The sequence below is a fragment of the Amblyraja radiata genome, unplaced genomic scaffold, assembly GCF_010909765.2.
Source record: "Amblyraja radiata isolate CabotCenter1 unplaced genomic scaffold, sAmbRad1.1.pri S110, whole genome shotgun sequence".
NCBI lineage: Eukaryota > Metazoa > Chordata > Chondrichthyes > Rajiformes > Rajidae > Amblyraja > Amblyraja radiata.
In genome coordinates, this window is record NW_022630100.1 from 1,239,712 (window position 1) to 1,266,964 (window position 27,253).

At 48.3% G+C, this 27,253-nt stretch overlaps 1 protein-coding gene and 1 long non-coding RNA gene across 2 annotated transcripts in view; both read right to left on the reverse strand.

Annotated features, from left to right (window-relative positions):
- Positions 1-10,273: 10,273 nt before the first annotated feature.
- LOC116969143 lies at positions 10,274-11,007 on the reverse strand. Its single transcript, XR_004410642.1, has 2 exons — positions 10,953-11,007; positions 10,274-10,406 (listed from the first exon to the last, which is right to left on the reverse strand). It is a non-coding gene; the product is annotated as an uncharacterized LOC116969143 (long non-coding RNA).
- Positions 11,008-18,892: 7,885 nt separating this feature from the next.
- Positions 18,893-27,253, reverse strand: part of LOC116969140 (E3 ubiquitin-protein ligase TRIM39-like) — a 62,562-nt gene continuing 54,201 nt past the window's right edge. Inside the window, exons 6-7 of the mRNA XM_033016074.1 lie at positions 19,759-20,147; positions 18,893-19,150 (exon numbers count right to left, since the gene is read on the reverse strand). Of these exons, the coding sequence (XP_032871965.1) occupies positions 18,893-19,150; positions 19,759-20,147 (647 nt within the window). The remainder of the gene's footprint in view (positions 19,151-19,758; positions 20,148-27,253) is intronic.

A 27,253-nucleotide genomic window follows, 5' to 3' on the forward strand; every position in this document is an offset into this window, starting at 1 on the left:
TTTGTAGCTGGGATCACAAATTGGATCGAATGCCCTCGTCTGCTCCTAATGGGTTTGGGTTTGGTGTAGGTCTTGTAGTCTATGTCGAGCTGACCATTTAACATTTTGTAAAAACAGGTCAAACAGTGAACTTCACGTCTGTCTTGGAGAGGGTTCCTTCCACCCCAGAGAATTCAGAAGTTTGGTGACACTCGCTTCTTTCTCATATGTGTTAGTAACAAATCGAGCTAACTGTCTTTGGACACGATCGATGGAATAAATGTTTTTATTTGTGTATGGGTCCCATGCTGCAACTGCGTAGTCCTTTCTCTCCAGAGATGCTGCCTGACCCACTGAGTTACTCCATCACTATGTGAAGCGTTACCTGTTACTTGACCCGCTGAGTTACTCCAGCACTTTGTGATTTTTGCTCCAGAGTCCAGCGCCTGCAGTTCCTGGTGGCTTGGTTTCCTCGATGGAGGGTGAGGGAAGCTTCTATGTTGGACTGAGAAGATCCAATATGACCCTCAGTGTGTTCTCTCAGGCTCAGTCCGTGGAGCGACACCACCACCTGCGGGTCACGGCCGGTGCTGCAGGGGACAGTGGGTGGGCTCTCTCAGGCTCTGGCCGTGGAGCAACACCACCACCTGCAGGTCACGGCCGGTGCTGCAGGGGACAGGGTCGTGTGCAGTGTGGGCGGAGGTCTCTGTGGTTTCCCCGTTGATCCAGTCTGTGTTTGTCTCCCACAGACCCCGGTGCTGCCTCCCACCATCACCGACCAGGTGCGGCTCTGGGAACTCGAACGTGACCGGCTACAGTTCACCGAAGGCAAGTTCACCGTGTGGTGACTGCACCGGGGAGAGGTTGGGAGGGACGGAGAGAGGGGTGGGGGGCCGTGGGGGAAAGGATGGTGGAACGGGGGGCATGAGGGTGGGGAGCGGGGTTTGGGATGGGGGGATGGAGAGAGGGGGATAGGGTGGGGAGGGAAAAGTGGAGTGGTGGACGGGAAGAGGGGGGGATGGGCAGAGAGGGGGGATGGGGAGAGGGGAGGGGATGGGGAAATGGGCGGAGGGGAGACGGGAGGGGGTGGTGAGGGGAGACGGATGGTGAGAGGGAGTGGGGAGGAGATAGGGAGAGAAGGGACGGGCAGAAAGCAGCCTCGAGATCTCACGGTCGAGTTTAGGGTGATCTCCCCCTTCTCATTGTACCCTCCTTACTTCCCCCCACCCACTTCTCTCTCACCCCTCCCCCCCTCTCCATCCACAGGTGTGCTGTACATCCAGTTCCTGTCGCAGGTGGACTTTGAGTTGCTGCGTGACTATGTGCGGGACATGGGGGTGCTGGTTTGGGAGAATCCCCCCAAGCGGCTGATGGTGGTCACCCCCACCGGCCACCCCGACGTCAAACGCTTCTGGAAACGGCAGAAACGCAACTGACGACCCGGGGAATCTCCCCACACTCACGCCCCCTCCCCTCTCCCCCATTCCTGCCCCCCCACCCCCCCCCCCCCCCAAAACCCAGACTGGAGTAACCCTCCCAGCTTTGTCTCCCCCTCCCGCACATTCAGTCTGAAGAAGGGTCTCGACACAAACCGTCAGCTGTTCCTTTCTCTTCAGAGACGTTCACAAGTTATAGGGGTAGAATTGGGCCATTCGGCCCATCGAGTCCACTCTACCATTCAATCATGGCTGATCTCTGCCTCCTAATCCCATTTTCCTGCCTTCACCCCATAACCCTTGGCACGCGTTCAGGTTGCCTGACCCGCTGAGTTACTCCGGCACTCTGTGTCCTCTCCATGTTTCCCAGAGATGCTGCCTAACCCGCTGAGTTACTCCGGCACTCTGTGTCCTCTCCATGTTCCCCAGAGATGCTGCCTGACCCGCTGAGTTACTCCGGCCCTCTGTGTCCTCTCCATGTTCCCCGGAGATGCTGCCTGACCAGCTGAGTTACTCCGGCACTTTGTCTCCATCTCCCACCCATTTTCCACACAGAGAGACACAACAAGCTGGAGTAACTCAGCGGGACGGGCAGCATCTCTGGAGAGAAGGCATGGGTGACGTTTCGGGTCGAGACCCTTCTTCAGACTTGCCTCTCTAGCTGAGTTACTCCGGCACTCTGTGCCCTGTCCATGTTCCCCAGAGATGCCGCCTGGATCCTCCCCTACCCCCCACCCAGGTTACGTGGAGGATTGTTCGGGGGTGGGGGGGGGGGGTCACTGGGTCCAGTCCCCAGCACCCCCTCCCCAAGTTGGGCTAGGCGGGAACCGTCCCACCCTCCCGACCACGCGTGATCCTGGGACCGGCGAAGATTCACCACCGACTGAGGCGGCCGCTGTTTCTGTGTGTTTTTGCATTTTCTTAATAAAAGGTGGATGAAGAGAAGTCTGTCTCAGTGCACGTTGCCAACGCCAACCCAGAGAGCAGAGAACACGTTGTAAAATAAAACTTCATTCACAGAAGGAACAGCAGATGCTGGTTTAAACCGCAGATACACACACACACAAAATGTTGGAGTAACTCAGTGGGACAGGCAGTATCGTTTAGTTTAGAGATACAGCCCCGAAACAGGCCCTTCGGCCCACCGGATCCACACCGACCAGCACACTAACTCCATCCTACATCCACAGACGGCAGTGGAGGCCTATTCACTGGATGCGTTCAAAAGTGAGTTCGATAGAGCCCTTAGTGCTGGTGGAATCAAGGGATATGGGGAGAAGGCGGGAACGGGGAACTGATTGTGGATGATCTGCCATGATCACATTGAATGGCGGTCCTGGCTCGAAGGGCCGAATGGCCTCATCCTGCACCTATATCCTATTTATCGATGTATCCCATCTTGTCCCCCTCCCCTAAACCTCTCCTCTTTTCCCTCCCCTCCTTTCTCACCTCTCTTGCCCCCACCCCTCCTCCCCTCTCCGCTTCCCCATCCTCCTCCCTTCCCACCCCTCAGCCATCTCCCCTCCCACCACCCCTCCCCTCACCAAGGAAAGGTTTCGAGGGATAGACACAAAGTGCTGGAGTAACTCAGCGGGCCAGGCAGCATCTCTGGAGAGAAGGAGTGGGTGATGTTTCGGGTGGAGATCCTTCTTCAAACTGAGAGTCGGGGGGAGAGGGAAACGAGAGATATAGACGGTGATGTAGAGAGATATAGAACAATGAATGAAGGATACGCACAAATAGTTTGCATGATCCGGTGTTGTGCAATGTGTTGGAGAATTGAGTAACGGACGAGGTGACGCCAGGTGGCAGCCTGTTCGAACTTCCTCATTCGGGAGGAAGTGGATATACTTGTGGACACAAAGTGCTGGAGTAACTCAACGCTTTGGGTATCATTCTTGGGGGAAACCAGCTGAGTTACTCACTTTGCACTTTGCGAAATTGCTCGCAATTTGTTTAATTTGACGACACAGAGTGGAAACGAGCCCCTCGGTCCACCAAGTCTACGCCGACCAACAATCTCCGCACACTAACACCATCATACACGCACTTCGCGTAACTCAATTCAATCGCCCTCATATATAACAATTTCTAAAACACCTCTATTCATCTATCCGCTATAAATATTATGTCGGATCTTATTTGTAAATACATTTTAGTTTATATCTATAATCAAAAGTAAGATCTTGACCACTTCCGATGTTATTCCGCCCTTCTATCTCCACCTATCCCCAAACTCGCCTTTACGCCGCTGTTGAATTCCGCACCAACACCGCGTGTGTCGCGTTGTTACTCGGGGGTTCTTTAGGACCCGGGGGAGCCCGGAGCTCAGGACCCGCCGCCCGCGGCTGCTGCTGAACCAGCGGGAAGGGAGATTGTTTCAAACTTTATATTTTCACTAAAGTAATTTCTGTTCCGTTGCCGGACGCGGTTAACGCGTTAAAATGAACGGATCGACAGACAGACAGCTCTGATTTCAGTTGCTGTTTATTTCCCTCTTTCCACATTTACATTTTTTTTTACACACCCGGAGCGGAACCGGAGCAGATTCTCAGCCAGTTTACATCCCAAGTCCTGAAGAAAGGATAAAGTTTCTCCGTGAATTTATTCCCAGTGAAGGTGTAGAGATGGGACTTGGTGTCCGCGTCGTAAAATGAAACTGTCCCGGACTCGTAACTGAGATAAACTCCCACCCTCCCGGGGATGGGATGGGCGGGAAGAGGGGATAGAATAGAATAGAATAGAATAGAATAGAATAGAATAGCCTTTTATTGTCATCCAGAAAGAAGTGTGAACGAAATTGAACGAAATTTAAGCATTTAAGGGGATGGAGGGGAGGTGAGTGCATTAAACCTGTCACCCCCCCACCCCCGCCCGATGCTCCAGACTGCAGTCTCCGGGCTCAGTGTGACCGTTCCCTTCCTCTCCACAGACTCTGCGGCGACTCCCATCCTCCACCACTCACTCTCCGCCACCTCCACCTCCCAGTAATGTCTCCACGATGTGAATCCCTCTGATCCCAGCACACACGCCCAGTATGTAAACCTCTTCCCGGTGTCAGGGAGATTCCTCCGGGTCTGTGTCCATCTCACCCTCTTCCGATCCTCAGACACCTCGAGCTCCGGATGCGCTGTTTCCACATCCAGGGTGACGGAGACTGGGGGGAGAAGCAGAGAATCAGAGTCCCCGGCGGTCGGGGGGAGACTCGGGCAGCGCGGCCACGGGACCGGGGAAGAAGCCGCTCGGCCTCAGGCACATGCGGGCGGACAACTGGAACCTTGCCCGGGCTTTCAGCCCAACCACATCGCGTGTACAACAGACATCTCTCCCAGAGTTTTTATCCAGGGAAGGAGAGGGGAATTTCGTGAGGTGGGGGAGGGTGGACGGAGAGAAGAATTGCGAGGTTGCGGTGGGGATGGAGAAATGAAGTGGGCTATTCAGATATGGAGGCAGATCGGAGAAAGAGGAAATTGAGGTGAGTGTTCAAAAGGGAACTGCAGATGCTGGAATATCGAAGGTACACACAATTGCTGGGGAAACTCAGCGGGTGCAGCAGCATCTATGGAACGAAGGAAATAGGCGACGTTTCGGGCCGAAACCCTTCTTCAGACTGATGGGGGGTGGGGAAAGAAAGAAGGAAAAGGGGAGGAGGAGGAGGAGCCCGAGGGCGGGCGGATGGGAGGGTGGGAGGAGACAGCTAGAGGGTTAAGGAAGGGGAGGAGACAGCACGGGCTAGCCAAATTGGGAGAATTCAATGTTAATGCCATAAGGACGCAAGGACCCCAGACGGAATATGAGGTGCTGTTCCTCCAATTTCCGCTGTTGCTCACTCTGGCAATGGAGGAGACCCAGGACAGAGAGGTCGGTTTGGGAATGGGAGGGGGAGTTGAAGTGCTGAGCCACCGGGAGGTCAGGTAGGTTATTGCGGACTGAGCGGAGGTGTTCGGCGAAACGATCGCCCAACCTACGCTTGGTCTCACCGATGTCAATGAGCTGACATCTAGAGCAGCGGATGCAGTAGATGAGGTTGGAGGAGATACAGGTGAGTGGTAGTTTGAGGTTGTTAAATAGGAGGTAGAGGTGTGGGGTGGAGTCGCCATGATCATAGTGAATGGGCGCAGACATGAGGGGCCAGAGGACCTGCCCCTGTTTCTTTGAGTGGAGGGTGAGAGAGAGGGAGGGGTGGCTTGGACCATGGAAGGAAGCAGAGGTTGAATGACCAGGTGATCGTCAGAATGGGTGGAGACTTGTGGTTGTAGGGTCGCTGAAAGAGAGGGGATTCACGGGTGGATTTGATGGGTGTGTACAACTAAGAAGACACTGATCTCATTGTGAACCAATATATGAACTTCACTGAGGGACTTGACAATGTTGCGCATGTAAGGCTGGTCCAGAAAGTGAAGGCAGGTGGGATCCAAGGCGAGCAGGTGAAATGGATCCACGATTGGCTTGGTGGATGGAGGTAGAAGGTAGCGGTAGAAAGATGAGTTTTCTGCTTGGAGGTCTGTGACTGGTGGAGTGCAGCAGAGATCGGTGCTGCAGCAGGGATATCAAATCAAGAGAGTGCAGGTTTATTTTGAGAGCAAGGAATTTTAAAGTGGATCTGAGTAGTAAGTTTTCTTTACACTGAGAGTGGGTGATATGTGGAACATGCTACAGAGGAGGCGGTGGTGAGATCTAATCACTATATTTGAGGCACTTATCCAGGTGAGGTGCAGAAGAATACCAATGTAATCTGGGCAAATCGATTAATAAAGCTGGGAAATAGGTGGACATGGACATGATGGGACAAATGGCCTGATGCTGTAATGTACAAACATGGCTCTCACCTCCAAGAGCACTGAATGACTGAGTCTCCACAGCCACCTGTGCAGGGAATTCCAAAGGTTCCCCAGTCTCTGCGTTCAGTAATGTCTCCTTATCTCTGTCCTACATGTTGCAGCCCACATTCTGAGAGGGTGCCCATTCTCCAGACCCCACAGACAGGGAAAACATCCTCCCTGCATCCAGCCCACTGAGCCCTGTAAGAACTTTGTGTTTCACTGAGATCTCCTCCTATACACCCACATTCTCGAGTACACAGGCCTAGTCTACACAATCTCACCCCGCACAGCAAACTCATTGTCTCAGGAACAAGTATTGTTAATCTTTGCTGCATTGCCTCTGTGTCAAGTCTGTCAATGTATCGGTACACAGGAGCATAGGAACACAAGACAACAGGAGCAGGATTAGAATCCGCTCCTCCGGCTTGCCCCTCCATTCAATGTGATCATGGCTGATCTAAGATGCCACCAATTCCTCTTCTGTGTGAGTTCCCCATAATCTTAAATGTTGGATCTATCAAATATTTATTTGTAGCCAAGTTGCAGATATCCAATAACTCAGCTTTTCACCACCACCTTGGGCACAACATCCCAGATATTCACTGCCCTCTGAGAGATGCAACTTCTACACATCACATGGAAGGTTGGATCTCATGGAATCCGGGATAAACTAGCCGATGGAATACAACATTTACCTGAAGGTCGCAGACAGAGGATGTTGGTAGATGGTCGTGTTTCACAGAGTCCACTGTTGTTCCTTATTTATATACACAATTGGATGTGTATGTAGGTTGTACGGTTATTCAGTTTGCAGATGGAACTAAAATTGGTGACATTGTGGAGAGTGAAGAAGGTTATCTGAGAGTAAATGGGATCCATGTGAACTGGGCCAATGGGCTCAGGAATGGCAGGTGTGATTTATTCATGTGAAGGTGAGGTGATGCACTTTGCTGAGACAAACCATGGCAGGACATACACAGTAAACGGGGAACTTTATAAAACTGAGAGATCTGGGGCTGCAGGTACACAGTGCCATGGAAGATACAACAGTGACAGGCAGTGTGGTGAAGATTGTGTTTGTCACTCATACTTTCATAGGTCAGGGTATTAAATTTGACACAATATGGTTGTTAGTAAATTAGAGAGGGTGCAAACGTATTTACGATAATTTCATCAGGTCTGAAGGGCTGGGTTATAAGGAGATGTTGGACTGGCAGGAACATTTGTCTTTGGCGCCCGTCCGGGTGTTTTTATAGATGTGTATAAGATCTATATAAGGTGCACAGGTAGGGTGAATAGCCACAGTATTTCACCCAAAGCATGCGTGTGAACGTCTGACTCGGTGATGCTTCCCAGCTGATGGGTTTAGTGGTAGATCCAATTTCCCTTCAGTCCAAAAGACCATTAATGTTTGCATCTAGGTATTGCTTAAAGATATCAGAAACAAGAATAATGGTGAAGGTACAAGCTTTACCTTGCTTGAAGTCATCAGATGTTTCTCTGAATGCCGTGTTGAACGAAACAGGGCAATGAAACTTTTCAATCTGCAAGGCTTCATCTACCACCGACAGTGGTTTGGCTTCATCACTAACCCCGCAAATATTGAACAGCTGGTTATAAACTGAGCTTTAGAAATGTTTTAAGTTGTTCCACAAAACACTTTAAATGTTTCCGTCAAGACAATGTCCTACCTTCGCTTGCGACCAGCTTCCTCCTGAAAGAAATAAAACACAAATCTCAATTGACTGAGATGAACCGTCCTTATCCCGACAGCGGGAATTTCACCAAATTTCTACAACCCTCTGATAATTCCCATTTCACAACTCTTATCACCACTGTCATGCAGAGAGAACGCGGATATTGTCGCAGAGATGTAGAACGATGGGGGAAAGCACAAGGAATGTTCATGAGAATGACGCCACAACTGAGAGGATGGAACTTAATGAAAAGACTGGGCAGGTCATGGGATTTCATCTGTAGAAGTTTTCAGGAATGATGAGAGGGAATTTAATATTATCGGTGGATTAAATGTGTGGGGATGAAATAATATCTCAAATCGAAGGGGTGACTAATAATCAAAGTTGAAATGTAACGTGGTCTTCAATAAATACCTAAAGGAATGCAGTCATGAGAACATGGACCTCACTTGCACTGGTGGGACTGAAGCCAACAGCAGAGATAAATTTAAATGCAAGCGGTGATAATTGCTCGGTTCTAAGCTTCCCCCCAGTCTAGTTTCAGTAAAAGCACTGAATCAAGCACTCAAGCAATTAATTGTATTCTACCAAAAGCACGTCACAGATCACACACTGTACCTATCCCACCGTGGGTTCGATCCCTGCGTCTATCTATTCAAGCCCTCTAGGCCTCGCACTCCAGAAGGGTACGTGGTCCGGAGCGCTCTTCCAGAAGATTGGCGCTGAGCCTCGTGACCAGGGACTTTTATATGCCCCGCAAACTCGAAGGGCCGAACCACACGGGTTTGTCTCTTAATCACCCAATTACAAATATCGATTAACCCCATACATAACAGGCATTTCCCTAACCCAATGATACAATAATTCAATACATTGTATTCACAACCGACTTCAAGATGATGTCAACTTGGAAACATTTACCCTGATGAACAGAACTCTCAGACAAGGCTCAACACCCCATCCAATCAACACTTAGCAGTCAGACTCTGCAACATTATTTACAAGCTATTTACAAGGTATATGTCTGGTTTTCAGCCATCCAATCCATTCTATGCATTTAGTACCAGATTGACAGGATTTGCAAGGCTTCCCATTCTTTGCTTGCAAATTGTATCTAAGTTCCAGACTGCCTGGCATCTCTCGCAGCCAGTCCCAGAGAGCAATTCCAATTTGACCAAATCTCCCAGCAAACCCTGAAACTGAACCCCATTTTGAAATCCTGGCTGGTCCAATTTAGCCAGGATTAACAGTGGGGTAAAGACATTAGGGCTCATGGAATTTGGGATATAGTTACCGGGTGTGGAGAATAGATAGGAGGGATGATGGGTGGCGCAGAAATCTTGACTGGATAGGATGGGCCAAATGGCCTGTCTAGGATGTAGAATGGGATGTCATTCTATGGTGAAACAAGATGGACAAAACAAACAGAGCAAATTCCCTCAAGGTGACCACCCACTGCTGATGGGAACCGGATATAGATGATGTGTGCGCCACATTTTAGATTTCAATGTTAATCCCCACAATGTGGTCATGGCTGATCTAGCCCAGGACTGAATTCCTCCTCGTTGCCACATTCCCTTCAATTACAATCGCCCGAAGTTTCAAAAATGTATCTGCCTCTGGTGTAAATACGTCTTACATAGAAACATAGAAATTAGGTGCAGGAGTAGGCCATTCGGCCCTTCGAGCCTGCACCGCCATTCAATATGATCATGGCTGATCATCCAACTCAGTATCCCGTACCTGCCTTCTCTCCATACCCTCTGATCCCTTTAGCCACAAGGGCCACATCTAACTCACTCTTAAATATAGCCAATGAACTGGCCTCAACTACCCTCTGTGGCAGAGAGTTCCACAGAAAAAGTTTTTCTCATCTCGGTTTTAAAGGATTTCCCCCTTATCCTTAAGCTGTGACCCCTCTCAGAGTCTCTTGGTTGGAGAATCCCAGAGATTTACTGCCCTCTGCCCATTCGTGGTCCTTGGGATCAGATATAGGATCACCCGTCGTTGTTCCAAACGCTACGGAATAGAAACACCTCTCTACATTCCGGCCAGGCATTCCTGAAATCCCATAGATTATACGGGAGGCCAATTAGTTTGGGAACAACAACAGCTGGAATAGAGTGAACATTTACCCAGTTCTCAATTACTGGTAAATGCAGCATTTATTTCTGAAATGTCACCCACCATTTTGTGACTGCACTTTCACTTCACCAAACTGCAGTGTAACCCCTCACCTTCAGAAACACCACACTGTCTTTTTGATCCATCTGTTGCTGCAACTTTAAGAGTTCCTCCTGAATGGATTCTAAATTATCTTGAATGTTTCCAAGATTTGTCTCCATTGTATTTAGAATCTTCCTCTCTTCCTCCCGGATATCTGCCAGTGTGTGCTGCTCTTTCTCAGTGAGAATCTGGTGCAGTTCAGCATACTGGGATGTAATCTTAGACTGAATGTTGTGTGACTGTTCCTATGAAATAAAATGTGAAGATTAATATATAATGTCACTGGTTGTGTTTCCTCACGACTTTAACGTTGACATTTGGCCTGTGCCTGCTTTATTTGCTTTGCAATTCAATAGTTTGTCTAATGTAGACAAAAATGCTGGAGGAACTCAGCGGGTGATGCTTGAGACCCTTCTTCAGACTTCACGAAATGTCGTGAGGGTAATGTTATAACCCATCAATCCTCTACCCCCAATACAATTCCCTGCTGCCTATTCCTTTTCACGTGCCCATTAATTCCCATTTATCCATCCACCACCCACTTTCCCAGGGATTATAACAGTCACCGATTGACCATTGAACCAGCGTGTATTAGGGACGTGGAAGGAATCCGACGCGGTCACAGGGAGAAGGCATGAACCACACGGGCAGCACCCGAGGTCAGGATCAAACCCGCTCACCAGAACTAGGAGACAGCAGCACTACTTGTGTCACTGCGCTGCCCTATTATTACACGCATCACAGGGATCAAATCTACACAAGATCAGGAAATCGAAACTTAAAAGCCTCACCAGAACTCCAGAAATCTTCTGTTTCTGTTGCTGCTCCATTCGCTGGATCCCTGATTTCTTTTTTGTAAGAGACTGGATGGAAGATTCCGTCTGATCCTGGGATTGTGATTGAAAATCAGAGAATAAAAGTGTTAGATTATAAAGATGGAATTAAACAATGATGCGATCAAAATCGGTTTGCTTTTACCTTGTAGGTTTCAACAGCTTCTTTAACCGGCATGAAGCTGTGAGACTTGTGTTCCCGCCCAGCTGCACAAATCACACAGATCAGCTTCTTGTCAGTTTCACAAAACAGCTTCAGTTCTTCCTGATGTTCCTCGCACTGAAGTTTACTTTCCTTCTCTGTCCGATTCAGGCTCAGTGTTCGAGCTTTCTCAGACAGTCTCGCCAAGGCCCGACTCACCCTGAGGGTGCGGTCTGTAAACTCCTCTCTACATTCCAGGCAGGAGTTTCTCCCCTCCCTGTCCCAACTCTGTGTGATACAGGAGCGGCAGAAGTTGTGCCCACACTCCAGTGATACCGGATCGGTGAAGAAATCCAGGCAGATCGGACAAACTGCCTCCTCGGTCCAACTCTCGACCTGCTCTTTCGCATCCATTTTAACCTCCACTTCCTGGATCAAAACGCATTCCCATTCGCTGAAACTGCTGACGCCCTGCAGTAATTAATTGGTGCGCTGGAGGCTGAAGTGCATGGGATCAAGAGGTGAATGGATAGGGTGAATGCACAGTCTTTTACCCGGAGTAGTGGAGTCGGGAACTAGAGGACACCGGTTTGTGGTAGAGGTGCAATATTTAATCGGAACCTGAGGAACAATATTTTCACACAGAAGGTCGTGGGGAAATGGAACAAGCTGCCAGAGGAGGGAAGTGGGGCTGGACAACAACTTGTGGGCGGGCTTTAGGACCCGGGGGAGCCCGGAGCTATGGAACAATCAATGAAAGGGGCGGGGCGCGACTGAGGGGAGGCGGAGCTCAGCCCCGTCAAACACAGCCCTGACCAGAAAGCCGATGTCATTTGTAATCAGCTTCGGGTAAATTTCATTCCCTGAAACTAAAGTTGTTCCAGTTAAATGGGTGATTGCAACGTGAGTCTGACCATAAAATGCCAACAAAAAAACAGAAAGCGTTGTCGGCATTCAGCAGGTCGGACAGTGTACAATATCTGGAAAGGGAATGGTTAATATTTCTGTGGTCATATGGAGCAGCAGATTGAACCGCTGCCTCACGGGGCCAGAGACCCGGGTTCGATCCTGACCATGTTCACTGTTCGGAGCGTGCACATTCTCCACGTGACCACGTGGGTTTCCTCCGGGCGCTCCGGTTTTCTCCCACATTAAAAAGACATGCGGGTTTGTTGGGTAATTGGCCCTCTGTAAATTGCCCCAAGTATGCTGGGAGTGAACGGGAGGGTGGGATAACAGAGACCAAGTGTTAATTGGTGATCAATGGTCGATGTGCACACGGTGGGCCGAAGGGCCTACTTCCATGCTGTATCTCTAAAGTAAAGTAAGCTCCACTCTGGTCAGAAAATCAACCTTGCACTGCCGCTCAACAGAGAAAACAAGTCGTCATCAATACTGCACAGGAACAGGCCCTTCAACCCACAATGTCTAGCTTATGGAAGGACCATTCAGAAGCCTGATAACAGAGGGGTGGAGGCTGTTCCTGAGACTGGTAGTAGGCGCTTTCAAGATTATGTACCTTCTGCCCGACAAGAACAGTGAGAAGAAGGAATGACTGGTATGGGACAAGTATTTGATTATGTTGGCTGCTTTTCCATGATGAGGGATGATCTTAGAAGAGATGTAAAAAAATCATGAGAGGAACAGATTAGGTAGCCGCACAGAGCCTCTTGCCCAGAGGAGGGGAATCAAGTACCAGAGCACATAGGTTTAAGGTGAGGGTGGAAAGGTTTAATAGGAACCTGAGGGGTAACTTTGTTCACACAATGGGTGGTGGGTGTATGGAATGAGCTGCTGGAGGAGGTAGATGAACCAAGTACCATCGTAACGTTTCTGCCCTCGCCCCAACAATGGACTGTTTACCCTCCTACCATCCGGGAGGCGCTACACATCTCTCCAGGACCTGGATCTACCAGCAGGTCCAGGAACAGCTTCTTTCCTGTGGCTGTCACTCTACTCAACACTCTACTCTACCCCCCCCCCCCCCCCCCCCGGACATTCCTCCCACGGGAAAAACACTATAACTGTATACATGTAAATAGATGTATTTATTGAAATAATATTCTATGTCGCTCTTCCAGGGAGATGCTAATTGTATTTCGTTGTCTCTGTACACTTTACACTGACAATGACAATTAAAGTTGAATCTGAATCTGAATCTGAATCAGAAGCATTTAGACAGGTACATTGATAGGACAGGTTAGAGGGATATGGGCCAAACGCGGGCAGTGCAGGTCGGTTCAAGAACCTAATGGTTGTGGGTAATGAGCTGAGAATGGGAGCTCTAATGAACCTGTCGGTTTTGTTGACTGCCACATAGAACCAGAACAGTTCCTTCATCCCACATCAGACTGCAATGCCTCCTCCGTATGTGCCTCAGCCACCACTCCAGCAGCGCGTTCCAGGCACCCACCACCCTGTGTGATAAAACATGCCCCGCACATCTCCTTGAAAGATCCCCCTACCGTGTTAAAATCTATGTCGTCCCGTCATTGACTTTTCCACGCTGGGAAAATAGCCCTGAATCATTCCAAGCCGAGAGCAACCCGGCGAGGGGCAGCCGAGAACGAAGGGCGAGCCGAAGCGGGGACCTGGTGCGGCGGGGCCTGGTTCACCGCTGCGGGGAAAATATAGACTGTTCCATGAACTTCTCGCAACCTAGTCGGCGCCCACTTTACCGCCCAGGTCAGGTCTGTATTTTACCGGGTTACTGGCAAAAACAAGGCATTTCACTGATCCGAGGTACATTGAACAATAGAGTATGATTGTTTAAGAAATAACTGCAAATGCTGGAAAAATCGAAGGTAGACAAAAATGCTGGAGAAACTCAGCGGGTGAGGCAGCATCTCTGGAGAGAAGGAACGGGTGACGTTTAGGGTCGTGACCCCTTCTTCATTACAGTGCCTGGTATTGAAGTGATGTTATTGTGTCTGGTATTGAAGTGATGTTATCACCCTTCTTCAGACACGTATGGGGGTGGGGGAGGGGCGGGAAGAAGAAAGGAGGAGGCGGAGACAGTGGGATGTGAGAGAGCTTGGAAGGGAAGAGGCCAGCAAGGACTACCTGAAATTGGAGAAGTCAATGTTCATACCGCTGGGGTGCAAAATACGCAAGTGAAATATGAGGTGCTGCTCCTCCAATTTGCGGTGGGACTCACTCTGGCCATGGAGGAGGCGAGGTCTGTATTTTACCGGATTGCATGCAAAAGCAAATAATCCCACAGTCACGAGGTACACGTGACAATAGAGTATAATTGAATCATTGAATTCAAGTTTACACATGAGATTATTAAATAAAAATCGAGCGTATTATAAGGAACTGCAGATAGACACAAAAAGCTGGAGTAACTCAGCGGGACAAGCATCATCTCTGGAGAGATGGAATGGGTGACGTTTCGGGACTAGACCCCTTCTTCATTGCAGTGTCTGATATTGAAGTGATGTTATTGTGCAGAGTGTGAGATCAAGCGTAGGCTTGGCGATAGTATCGCCTCTGGCTGTCTCATTTTTCCTTTATTCTCACCGCCCCGCCACCAGTCTGAAGTATTGTTTCGGCCTGAAATGTTGCCCATTTCCTTCGCTGCATAGATGCTGCTGCATCCGCTGAGTTTCTCCAGCTTTTTTGTGTACAGACAAATTATAACGTTTGCACGCGTTTTAACGTTTTTCCACGAGTACTCTCTGGAACGATAGGTGATGAATGTACAGAGGTCGAAGTCACCGCATGAATAAATAACACTATTAAATGTACAGATACTGACCATGTGTGAATGAATAGCTTGCACGGTTGTTTGTTTTTTTGTCTGTCTCTGGGTCTATAACTCAGCGGGACAGGACAGGCATGGAAATAGCCAATGGAGAGGTTGAGAAGGAGTTTCTTCCCAGAGGCCATTCGGACTGTAAACTCCTATCTCACCAGGGACTAACTTTACTGAACTTTTTTCCTTCCAATATTTAATATGTAAAATAATATGTGTGTGTTTATGATTGTGTTCATAGTTTGTTTGGTTGTTTGTTTGTTTGTCTTTTTGCACAAAGTCCGCCAGCATTGCCACTTTTCATTTCACTGCACATCTCGTATGTATATGTGACGAATAAACTTGACTTGACAAAGATGCTGCTCCTGCTCCTGCTCCAGTATCTCAGGGCAGTCCCAGCTAAAGATCTTATAAGATCTTTGGTCCCAGCAAATATGCTGAAGCTGCTCCTGCTCCAGTATCTCAGGGAAGTCTCAGCAAATATGCTGCTGCTGCTGCTCCTCCAGTATCTCAGGGAAGTCCCAAAGATGCTGTGCCTGCTTCTCCAGTATCTCAGGGCAGTCCCAAAGATGCTGCTCCTGCTCTAGTATCTCAGGGCAGTCCCAAAGATGCTGCTCCTGCTCCAGTATCTCAGGGCAGTACCAGCCAAAGATGCTGCTCCAGTATTTCATTGCAGTCTCAGCAAAGATGCTGCTCATCCTCCAGTATCTCAGGGCAGTCCCAGCTAAAGATGCTGCTCCTGCTCCTCCTCCAGTATCTCAGGGCAGTCCCAAAGGACCAGGGACTAACTTTACGTTTTTCCTTCCAATATTTAATATGTAAAAGAATATGTGTGTGTTTGTGATTGTGTTTATAGTTTGTTTGGTTGTTTGTTTGTTTGTCTTTTTGCACAAAGTCCGCGAGCATTTGCCACTTTTCATTTCACTGCACATCTCGTATGTGTATGGGACGGATAAACTTGACTTGACTTGACATCCCTGGAGAGAAGGGACGGCGCGGGCCAATCACGCGGTCAGCGGGCTATTGTGGTCTAGGCCGACCAATCACGCGTCAGTGGGCGAGACATGGTGATCTGGACCGACCAATCATGCTTAAGGGGGCGGGCCATCCAGATCTGGGCCGACCAATCACGCGTCAGCGGGTGGGCCATCGTGATCACGGCCGGTCAATCACGCATACTGATCTGGACCGGCCAATCACGCGTCAGTGGGCGGGCCATCGTTATCTGGACCAGCCAATCACGCGTCAGTGGGCGGGCCGGTGATGTCAGAGAGAACAAAGGATTTTGTGAATGGAGCTTTAACTGGAGCGCGCTCATGAGAGACGGCAGGTTAACGAGGCAGTGTTTACGAACAAAGATCTTTGTTTACGAGGCCTGTCCCACCAGCATGCGACTGACTCCATGCTGCAGCAAAGATCCCACAGTGGAGCTATAGGATCTTTGGTGAATGTTATTTGTTTAAGAAGGAACTGCAGATGCTGGAAAATCGAAGGTAGACAAAAATGCTGGAGAAACTCAGCGGGTGCAGCAGCAACTACGCAGCGAAGGAAATGGGCAACGTTTCAGGCCGAAACCCTTCTTCAGACTGGTGGGGGGCGGGGAGGAGAAAGGAAAAAGCAGGAGGAGACAGCCAGAAAGCTGAAGGAGAGGTAGGAAGGGTAGGAGACAGCAAGGGCTAACAAAATTGGGAGAATTCAATGTGCATGCCCCCATCAAGCAATGTTACAAATTTTTGAGATTTTAAAAATCAAGTCTGCAATTTATCCCATCAGATAAAGCATAAAAATAAGTTTAATTTGTCACCTAATTCACTTACATATCTTCAGTATTAAAAATAGTCATAGAAACATAGACATAGAAACATAGAAAATAGGTGCAGGAGTAGGCCATTCGGCCCTTCGAGCCTGCACCGCCATTCGATATGATCATGGCTGATCATTCCAACTCAGTATCTCATCCCTGCCTTCTATCCATACCCCCTGATCCCTTTAGCCACAAGGGCCATATCTTAAATATAGCCAATGGACTGGCCTCAACTACCTTCTGTGGCAGAGAATTCTACAGATTCACCAGTCTCTGCGTAAAAAATGATTTTCTCATCTCGGTCCTAAAAGACTTCCCTCTTATCCTTAAACTGTGACCACTAGTTCTGGACTTCCCCAACATCGGGAATAATCTTCCTGCATCTAGCCTGTCCAACCCCTTAATAATTTTGTAAGTTTCTATAAGAATATGTCGCCATTTTCATACTCGGAAATTAGCATCTTGTCCCCTATTACTTTTCCATTGACTTAACACAAAAGCTGTGATCGAGGACAGTCAAATGGCCATAACTTTCTTAAAAATTAAGAGAACTAAAATAAATGTTCAGTTATTATAGATTGAAGCATTCTGAAACAAATATGAAACAATCTTACTTAGATGACTTGAAATTAAAGCATATAATTAGTTAGTTACCTAATTGTAGCTAATTACGAAATTCAATTACCAGATCTAAACATCTATCAATTTCTTAAGAATAGATTAACATTTTTAGTTACGGAGAGAGCGGTCTTTGCGGAAGGCAGACATGTGGGGAGATGCGAAGATGGGGCCAGTGGTGGGGTCACGATCGAGGTGGTGAAACTGATGGAGTTGTAGACTGTCACGCTGGTGAGTGCCCTGCCAGCCCTCTGCTGTTTTTCACAGTCCTCCGAGCGCTGCAGTCCTCGCTCTGGTCCACGACGCCGGCAGCCTAGCTTGGGCCCGGTGCCCGATGGGGAGGCTTGTGCTCCATGACCGGTAGCTGCTGCCTCTACTCCCTCCCCCTCTACCCCCTCCCCGAGGCAGAGAAAGCGAGAGAGAGGTGGAGGGGAAGGGGGGGGGTGGAGGAAGTGGGGACAGAGGGGGTGGGGGGGGGGTGGAGAGTGTGGATGCCTTGTGCCTATCAAACCCTCAACTCCCCCCAGTTAGGCAATTAAGGGATTATTTGGGGAATCTGGTAGGACCAAGGCAATGGGTGATTTTGTATTTCCAAGGTTGTAATTGACCATCTAAACCTGGTTTTAACTGGTATCTTTAATATCTAGGCTAGCCAAGATGGGCCCAAGGATCATTTAGGGTGTCTGGTAGACCCAAGGCAGCAGATAATTGTTCATTTATAGGTCATAGGTCAGCAGATAGGGTCATTTTATACCCCCCCCCCATCCCCCCACGGTGTGATAGATCATTTAAACTTGGTTTTAGCCTAAGGGGTTTGGCCCGAAACGTTGCTTATTTCCTTCGCTCCATAGATGCTGCTGCACCCGCTGAGTTTCTCCAGCATTTTTGTGTCCCTTCGATTTTCCAGCATCTGCAGTTCCATCTTAAAAACTTCTTAACCACTTACAATATTGTAGGTTTGTAGATTAATACAATATACACTTAATACCCTGATGTTGAATTTGGATAATTCGCATCACCAGTAACATTCACAAGAACTGAATAGAAAGATTGTGTTTATTTGAATTCTGTGCTTGGTGCTTCTAATACTGCAATTGAAATAAACCCAAATCGCTTTGCACTGTATAGCATGTCTTTAAACTCCTTTTGTGTGTTCCTGTCTGCAAATTGACTCCTGCGTTTCAGTTGCCATTCGTGGCTGCTTTTCAAACAGTCTTATGCCCCTGTCCCACTTAGGAAACCTGAACGGAAACCTCTGGAGACTTTGCGCCCCACCCAAGGTTTCCGTGCGGTTCCCGGAGGTTTTTCTCAGTCTCCCTACCTGCTTCCACTACCTGCAACCTCCGGCAACCACCTGCAACCTCCGGGAACAGCACGGAAACCTTGGGTGGGGCGCAAAGTCTCCAGAGATTTCCGTTCAGGTTTCCTAAGTGGGACAGGGGCATTACGCATGTAAAGCACTGTGGGGTCTCCTAAAAGAGACGCGAGGATATTTTGTAAATGTAAGCATGTTGTTGTTGTACGCACTCGATCTTGTGGGGAATATTGCATTTCTGATGCATGAAAAGGGGTCGAGGTTAGACGAGGTAGCCGATGGTGTCCGCGGGCTTGGAATGGACTTTGTTCACTCTTGTTTTCTCTGACAGAGATAGAGACGGCGAGAAAGTGAAGGGAAGAGTTGGGGCTCGAGCAGGGGAACGTGAGAGCTGGTTGGAAACTGGCTGTGAGGGAGATGAAGCGTTAAATCGGTGAACGAGAGCAGGAAGCAGCAGCGATTCAGACATGATGTACCTGGGAGAGAGGTTGCGACTGAAACAAGGAATGATATGCGTATCCTACAGAGACAAGCAGAGCCTGAGCACAACAGGTTCCCGCCTGGAACCGGGAATTCGGTTTGAACCCATTCTTCCAAAGCTCCGTTCCGAAGAAAACGAATCTGTAGTGTGGAGAGCAAATGTTGCAAACACGTTTAAAATCTCTGAATCTGCGGACTTTAGGACCAGGGTGAGCCCGGAGCTCAGGACCCGCAGCTGCTGCTGAACCCGCGGGAAGGGCGATTGTTTCAATCTCTATATTTTCACAAAAGTGTTTCTGTTCCGTTGACAGATGCAGTTAACGGGTTAAAATGAATGGATCGACAGACAGCTCTGATTTCAGTTGCTGTTTATTTCACTTTTCCCACATTTACATTCCCTCTGGTTTTATTTCCGCGTTTACTGGGGTTTTCACGACACGTAATTTAGGGAAGAAATGGGATCCGTTCTTCGCCGACCTGTTGTCCACCGGGTTTCTGCCCCACAGCCCCCGAGCCCCGCTCCTGACTCCAGCAGATTCTCAGCCAGTAATTATGCCAAGTTGCAAAGAAAGGATAAAGTTTCTCCGTGAATTTAATCTTATTGAAGGTGTGGAGATGGGACTTGGTGTCCGCGTCACAAAATGAAACCGTCCCGGACTCGTAACTGAGATAAACTCCCAGCCTCCCGGGGATAAGACGGACGGGGAGAGGGGATGGAGGGGAGTTGAATATAACAAACATGTCAGCCTGCCGCCCGATGCTCCAGACCCCAGTCTCCGGGGTCAGTTTGACACCTCTCTTCCTCTCCACAAACTCTGTGGCGACTCCCACACTCCAGTACTGATTCCCTGCCACCTCCACCTCCCAGTAATGTCTCCCCCACGTGAATCCTTCCGATCCCAGCACACACGGACTGGATATAAACCTCTTCCCGGTGTCAGGGAGACACCTCTGGGTCCGGATCCGTCTCACCCTCTTCCGATCCTCAAACACTTCGAGCTCCGGATGCGCTGTCTCCACATCCAGGGTGACGGAGACTGGGGGGAGAAGCAGAGAATCAGAGAGTCCCCAGGGGTCTGGAGGGGGGGGGGGAGACTCGGGCACTGCGGTCCCGGGGAGAAGCCGCTCGACCTCAGGTACAGGCGGGCGGGCAACTGAACCCTTCAACCACAACAACATCGGATGGACACACACATTTGCCCCGGAGTTTCTCAAGCGGGCAGGAGAGCGGGAATTCTGCGGGCTAACGGGAAGGGGCGAGGCATGCGAACGGGGAAAACGAACGCGGAAAGTCAGGATGAACGGGACATTGCGGGTGAAAATGGAGAAATGAAGCGGGTATTCCAATATATTGCCTGTTGCTGAGCAGGGAGAGGCAGATTGGCAGATGAGGAGACTGGTGTGAGTGGTAAATACAGATGGTTAATGAGGATGTAGAGATAGACAATAGATGTAGGAGTAGGCCATTCGGCCCTTTGAGCCAGCACCGCCATTCAATGTGATCATGGCTGATCATCCCCAATCAGTACCCCGTTCCTGCCTTCTCCCCATATCCCCCGACTCCGCTATTTTCAAGAGCCCTATCTAGCCTCTCTCTTGAAAGTATCCAGAGAACCTGTCTCCACCTCCACCCCCTCTGAGGCAGAGAATTCCACAGACGCACCACGCTCTGTGAGAAAAAGTGTTTCGCCTCGTCTCCGTTCCTAATGGCTTACCTCCTTATTCTTAAACTGTGGCCCCTGGTTCTAGGACATCCCCAACATCGGGAACATGTTTCCTGCCTCTAGAGTGTCCAAGCCCTTAACAATCTTATATGTTTCAATGAGATCCCTTCTCATCCATCTAAACTCCAGAGTGTACAACCCAGCTGCTCCATTCTCTCAGCATATGACACACCCTCCATCCCCAGAATTAACCTTGTAAACCTACGCTGCACTCCCTCAATAGCAAGAATGTCCTTCCTCAAATTCGGGGAACAAAACTGCACACAATACTGTAGGTGTGGTCTCACTAGGGCCCTGTACAACTGCAGAAGGACATATTTGCTCCTATATTCGATTCCTCTTGTTATAAAGGCCAACAAGCCATTCGCTTTCTTCACTGCCTGCTGTTACTGCATGCTTACTTTCATAGACTGATGTACAAGGACCCCCAGATCCTGTTGTACTTCCCCTCTTCCCAACTTGACGCCATTTAGATAGTAATCTGCCTTCCTGTTTTTGCTACCAAAGTTGATAACCTCACATTTATCCGCATTAAACTTCATCTGCCATGCATCTGCCCACTCCCCCAACCTGTCCAAGTCGCCCTGAATGCTCATAGCATCCTCCTCACAGTTCACACTGCCACCCAGCTTTGTGTCATCTGCAAATTTGCTAATGTTATTTTGAATCCTTTCATCCGAATCATTGATATATATTGTAAATAGCTGCGGTCCCAGCACCGAGCCTTGCGGTACCCCACTAGTCACTGCCTGCCATTCTGAAAGGGACGCGTTAATCCCTACTCATTGTTTCCTTTCTGCCAACCACTTCTCTATCCATGTCAGCACTCTACCCCCAATACCATGTGCCCTAATTTTGCCCACTAATCTCCTATGTGGGACCTTATCAAATGCTTTCTGGAAGTCCAGGTACACTACATCCATTGGCTCTCCCTTGTCCATTTTCCTAGTTACATCTTCAAAATATTCCAGAAGATTAGTCAAGCATGATTTCCCCTTCGTAAATCCATACTGACTCGGACCGATCCTGTTACTGCTATCCAAATGTTTGGCTATCTCATCTTTTATAATTGACTCCAGCATCTTCCCCACCACCGATATCAGGCTAACTGGTCTATAATTCCTTGTTTTCTCACTCCCGCCTTTCTAAAGAAGTGGGATAACATTAGCTACCCTCCAATCCGCAGGAACTGATCCTGAATCTATAGAACATTGGAAAATTATCACCAATGCATCCACGATTTCTAGAGCCACTTCCTTAAGTACCCTGGGATGCAGACCATCAGGCCCTGGGGATTTATCAGCCTTCAGTCCCATCTGTCTATCCAACACCATTTCCTGCCTAATGTGGATTTCCTTCAGTTCCTCTGTCACCCCAGATCCTATGGCCACAACTATATCAGGAAGATTGTTTGTGTCCTCCTTAGTGAAGACAGATGTGTGGTGGAATTGCCGTGATCATACTGAACGGGAGGGGACTGGGCAGGTGAGGCAATCTACTGCTATTTACTTGCTTTCTTTAGTGTAGGGTGGTTTGATGCGTCTGTACAACCAAGAACACTATAATCTCATTGTGAAGTAATATATGAACTTCACTGATGGACTTGACAATGTTTTGCATGCAAGGCTGGTCCAGAAAGCGTAGGCAGGTGGGATCAAAGACAAGTTGGTAAAATGGACCCACAATTGGTTTAGTGGTTGGAAGTAGAAGGTGGAGGTTGAAGGATGATTTTTATGCCTGGAGGGTCTGTGACTGCTGGAGTGCAGCAGAGATCGGTGCAGCAACCATTGCTGTTTATTTTACGTTTTCATGGCTTGAATGTGAATGTAGGAGGTGTGACTACTAAGACTGTGGAGAACGGGTAATGTTGTGGATAGCATGAAAGTCTGTCAAAGTCTGCAGCAGGATATAGGCTAGATCGTCGAAACCTTATTGTCATGCAGGGATATCAATACTGGAGGACGCACAAAAAGTTAACACCTGGAGTATTTTGCCAGAGGATGTGGTGGAATCAGATGTAACCAGTACATCTAAGAGACATTGCGATTTAGCAAACGAGGTGTAGAATAATACGGCTCTAATGTGGGCAAATAGGATTTGTGTGGCTAGGAAAATAGGTGGACATGGACGTGATGGGCTCAAGGGCCTGATTCTGTAATGTACAACCATGGCTATCTGGCTCCAAGAGCATTAAATGACTGATTATGCACAGCCACCGGGTGTGCAGTGAATTCTAAAGGTTGCCTAGTCTCAGCATGCAGTAATGTTTCCTTGTCTCTGTACTAAATGGTGCAGCTCACATTCTGAGAGGGTTTCCGCTGGCTCCAGGCCCCCACAGACAGGGGAAACATCCTCCCTGCATCCAGACTACTGGGCCCTGTAAGTACTATGTGTGTTTCACTGAGATCTCCTCTAATACACCTGAACTCTCAAGTACGCAGGCCTAGTCTACGCAATTTCACCCAGCACAGCAAACCTATTATCCAGGATTTGTTCAAGTGCAAACAAACTTCACTCTCTGGTTCTGTGATACTTCTCCAGAGTCCATTAATACCATTAATCTTCACATATAAGTATTGCATAAAGATGTTTTAAAAAAGAACAATGGAAAAGGTATTAGTTTTACCTTGTTTGATATCAGATGCTTCGCTCAATTCCATTTTGTAGTGTAAGTTGCAATCATACTTTTCAATGAGAAAAGCCCCATATACCACCAACATTGGTTTGGTTTCATCACTAACCCTGCATATATTTAACAGCTGGTTAGAAACTGGGCATTAGATGTTTTTTTGAACTGTACTATAAAAACATACATTGTTTCAGTCAAAAGCATGTCCTACCTCCTATTGCGACCAGCTTCCTCCTGAAATAAATAAAACACATATCTCAATAGACTGAGATGGATCGTCATGATCCCGACGGCGGGTATTTCACCAAATTGCTGCCAAAAATACCCTCTGCTAATTCCAATTTCCCAACTCTTTGCTGCTGTCACACAGACAGAAATTGGATATTGTCGTAGAGACATCGAACACGGGGGAAAGCATTAGGAATGTCGATGAAAATAACTGCGAGTACGCAGCTTACGAGTAAGTCTGGAGAAGATGTCAGAGATAATGGGATGGAACATTTTAAGGTCAGCGGCGGATATAATGGATGGGGATTGGAAATATTATCACTACTTGTGGGGAGGAGAACAATAAAACCTGAAATGTATGATGGACTTTAACAAATTCCACAAGAAATGCAGTAAACAGAAACTGGAACTCACAGGGCGGCCTGGTTATTGCAGATAAATTTAAGTTGGTGGGATAAATAAAAGAGGATTCCTGGGATTTGGGGCATTATTGTCACATGTGGCGAGCAGATGGAACAGACGGAACATTGACCCAAACTGAAATACCGGTAAATGCAGCATTTATTTCAGAAATTTAACCCACCATTTTGTGACTGTGCACTTTCACTTCACCAAACTGTAGTGTAACCCCTCACCTTCAGAAATATTAGGCAGTTCTTGTGGTCTGTCTGTTCCTGTAGCTTTGAGAGTTCCTCCTGAATTGATTTTAAATTCTCTTGTATCCCTTGAAGATTTGTCTCCATTGATTTTACAATCTTCTCCTCTTCTTCCCGGACATCTCCGAGTAAGCGCTGCTCTTTATCAGTGAGAATCTGGTGCAGTTCAGCAAACTAAGATGTGATCTGTGACTGAAGGTTGTGTGACTCTTCCTGCCAGATGAAAGATGAGAATCAATATATTATATCACTCGAGTAAAGACCTTGGCTGCTCAACCTCTGCCAACAGTTCTGGCTCTCGATTACTGAGCTTTATAAAGGTGCTTAATTGTTGCACACATCACAGGGTTGAAATCTACACAACAACATTAAATCGATAGCACAAAGCCTCGCCTGAACTCCAGAAATGCTCCCTTTCTATTCCTGCTCAATTTTCTGGATCTCTGATTCCTTTTCTGTGAGAGATTTGAAAGAAGATTTCACCTGTTCCTGGGGTTGGGTTTCAGATCAGAGAATAATTAATGTCAGACAATGAAGAAAAGATTAGACAATTATGTGATCAAAAATGATTTGGTTTTACCTTGTAGAATTCAATTGCTTCTTCTATCAGCATTAAGCTGTGAGACCTGTGCTGCTGCCCAGTTGCACAAATCAAACAGATCAGTTTCTTGTCAGTTTTACAAAACAGCTTCAGTTCTTCCTGATGTTTCTCGCACTGAAGTTTGCTTTTCTTCGCTTTGAGATTCAGGCTCAGTGTTCGAGCTTTCTCAGACAGTCTAACCAAGGCCCGATTCACCCTGAGGGTGCGGTTTTCAGATTCCTCCCTGCATTCCGGGCAGGAGTGTCTCCCCTCCCTGTCCCAACTCTGTGTGATGCAGGAGCGGCAGAAGTTGTGTCCGCAGTCCAGCGCCACCGGATCGGTGAAGAAATCTTTGCAGATGGGACAAACTACCTCCTCGGTCCAACTCCCGGCCGGGCGTTTCGCAGCCATTTTATTAACTCCCGCACTTTATTTGCTTTCTGGTTTAAAATGTTTTTACTCCACGTGTAGTTGCAGAACCCCTGCAGTACCGCGAGTGTCCACTGCGCTCGCTGCCGTCCCGGGAAATGAATGTAACTTGTTTAAGAAGGAACTGCAGATGCTGGAAAATCGAAGGTGGACAAAAATGCTGGAGAAACGCAGCGGGTGCAGCACCATCTATGCAGCGAAGGAAATAGGCGACGTTTCAGGCCGAAACCCTTCTTCAGGCTGATGGGGGGCGGGGAGAAGAAAGGATAAAAGGAGGAGGAGGAGGAGGAGGAGGAGGAGGAGGAGGAGGAGGAGATAGGAAAGGGAGGAGACAGCAAGGGTTAACAATATTGTGAGAATTCAATGTTTATACCCGCAGGATGCAGGCTCCCCAAGCGAAATATGAGGTGCTGTTCCTCCAATTTCCAACGCCAGCACAGAGAGCAGAGAACACGTTGTAAAATAAAACTTTATTCACAGAAGTATTCACGTGTACACACCAGCGCACAGCGTTCAACACATTCATATTATGCAGGAAGAAACCGCAGATGCTGGTTTAAACTGCAGATACACACACACACAATATGCTGGAGTAACTGTGGGACAGGCAGTATCGTTTAGTTTAGAGATACAGCACGAAAACAGGCCCTTCGGCCAACCGGATCCACACCGACCAGCGATCCCCGCACACTAACACCATCCTACATCCACGAGGGGGACAATTTTTACATTCACCAAGCCAATTAACTTACACATTTGTGGAGTGTGCGGGGAAACAGAAGATCTCGGAGAAAACCCACGCAAGTCAGGGGGAGAACGTGCAAACTCCGTACAGACAGCGCCCGTAGTCGGGATCGAACCCGGGTGACCGGCGCTGCATTCGCTGTAAGGCAGCAACTCAGCCAGGATCATATTGAATGGCGGCCCTGGCTCGAAAGGCCGAATGGCCTCCTCCTGCACCTATTGTCTATTTGTCGATGTATCCCATCTTGTCCCCCTCCCCTAAACCTCTCCTCTTCTCCCTCCCCTCCTTTCTCACCTCTCTTGCTCCCCACCCCTCCTCCCCTCTCCGCTTCCCCACCCTCCTCCCTTCCCACCCCTCAGCCATCCCCCCTCCCCACCCCCACCCCCCCTCACCAAGGAAAGGTTTCGAGGGATAGACACAAAGTGCTGGAGTAACTCAGCGGGTCAGGCAGCATCTCTGGAGAGAAGGAGTGGGTGACGTTTCGGGTGGAGATCCTTCTTCAGACTGAGAGTCGGGGGGAGAGGGAAACGAGAGATATAGACGGTGATGTAGAGAGATATAGAACAATGAATGAAGGATACGCACAAATAGTTTGCATTATCCGGTGTTGTGCAATGTGTTGGAGAATTGAGTAACGGACGAGGTGACGCCAGGTGGCAGCCTGTTTGAACTTCCTCATTCGGGAGGAAGTGGATGTACTTGTGGATACAAAGTGCGGGAGTAACTCAACGCTTTGGGTATCATTCTTGGGGGAAACCAGCTGAGTTACTCACTTTGCACTTTGCGAAATTGCTCGCAATTTGTTTAATTTGACGACACAGAGTGGAAACGAGCCCTTCGGTCCACCAAGTCTACGCCGACCAACAATCTCCGCACACTAACATCATCCTACACGCACTTCGCGTAACTCAATTCAATCTCCCTCATATATACCAATTTCTAAAACACTTCTATCCATCTATCCGCTATAAATATTATGTCGGATCTTATTTGTAAATACATTTTAGTTTAAATCTATATCAAAAGTAAGATCTTGACCACTTGCGATGTTATTCCGCCCTTCTATCTCCACCTACCCCCAAACTCGCCTTTACGCCGCTGTTAAATTCCGCACCAACACCGCTTGTGTCGCGTTTTTACTCGGGGGGGTCT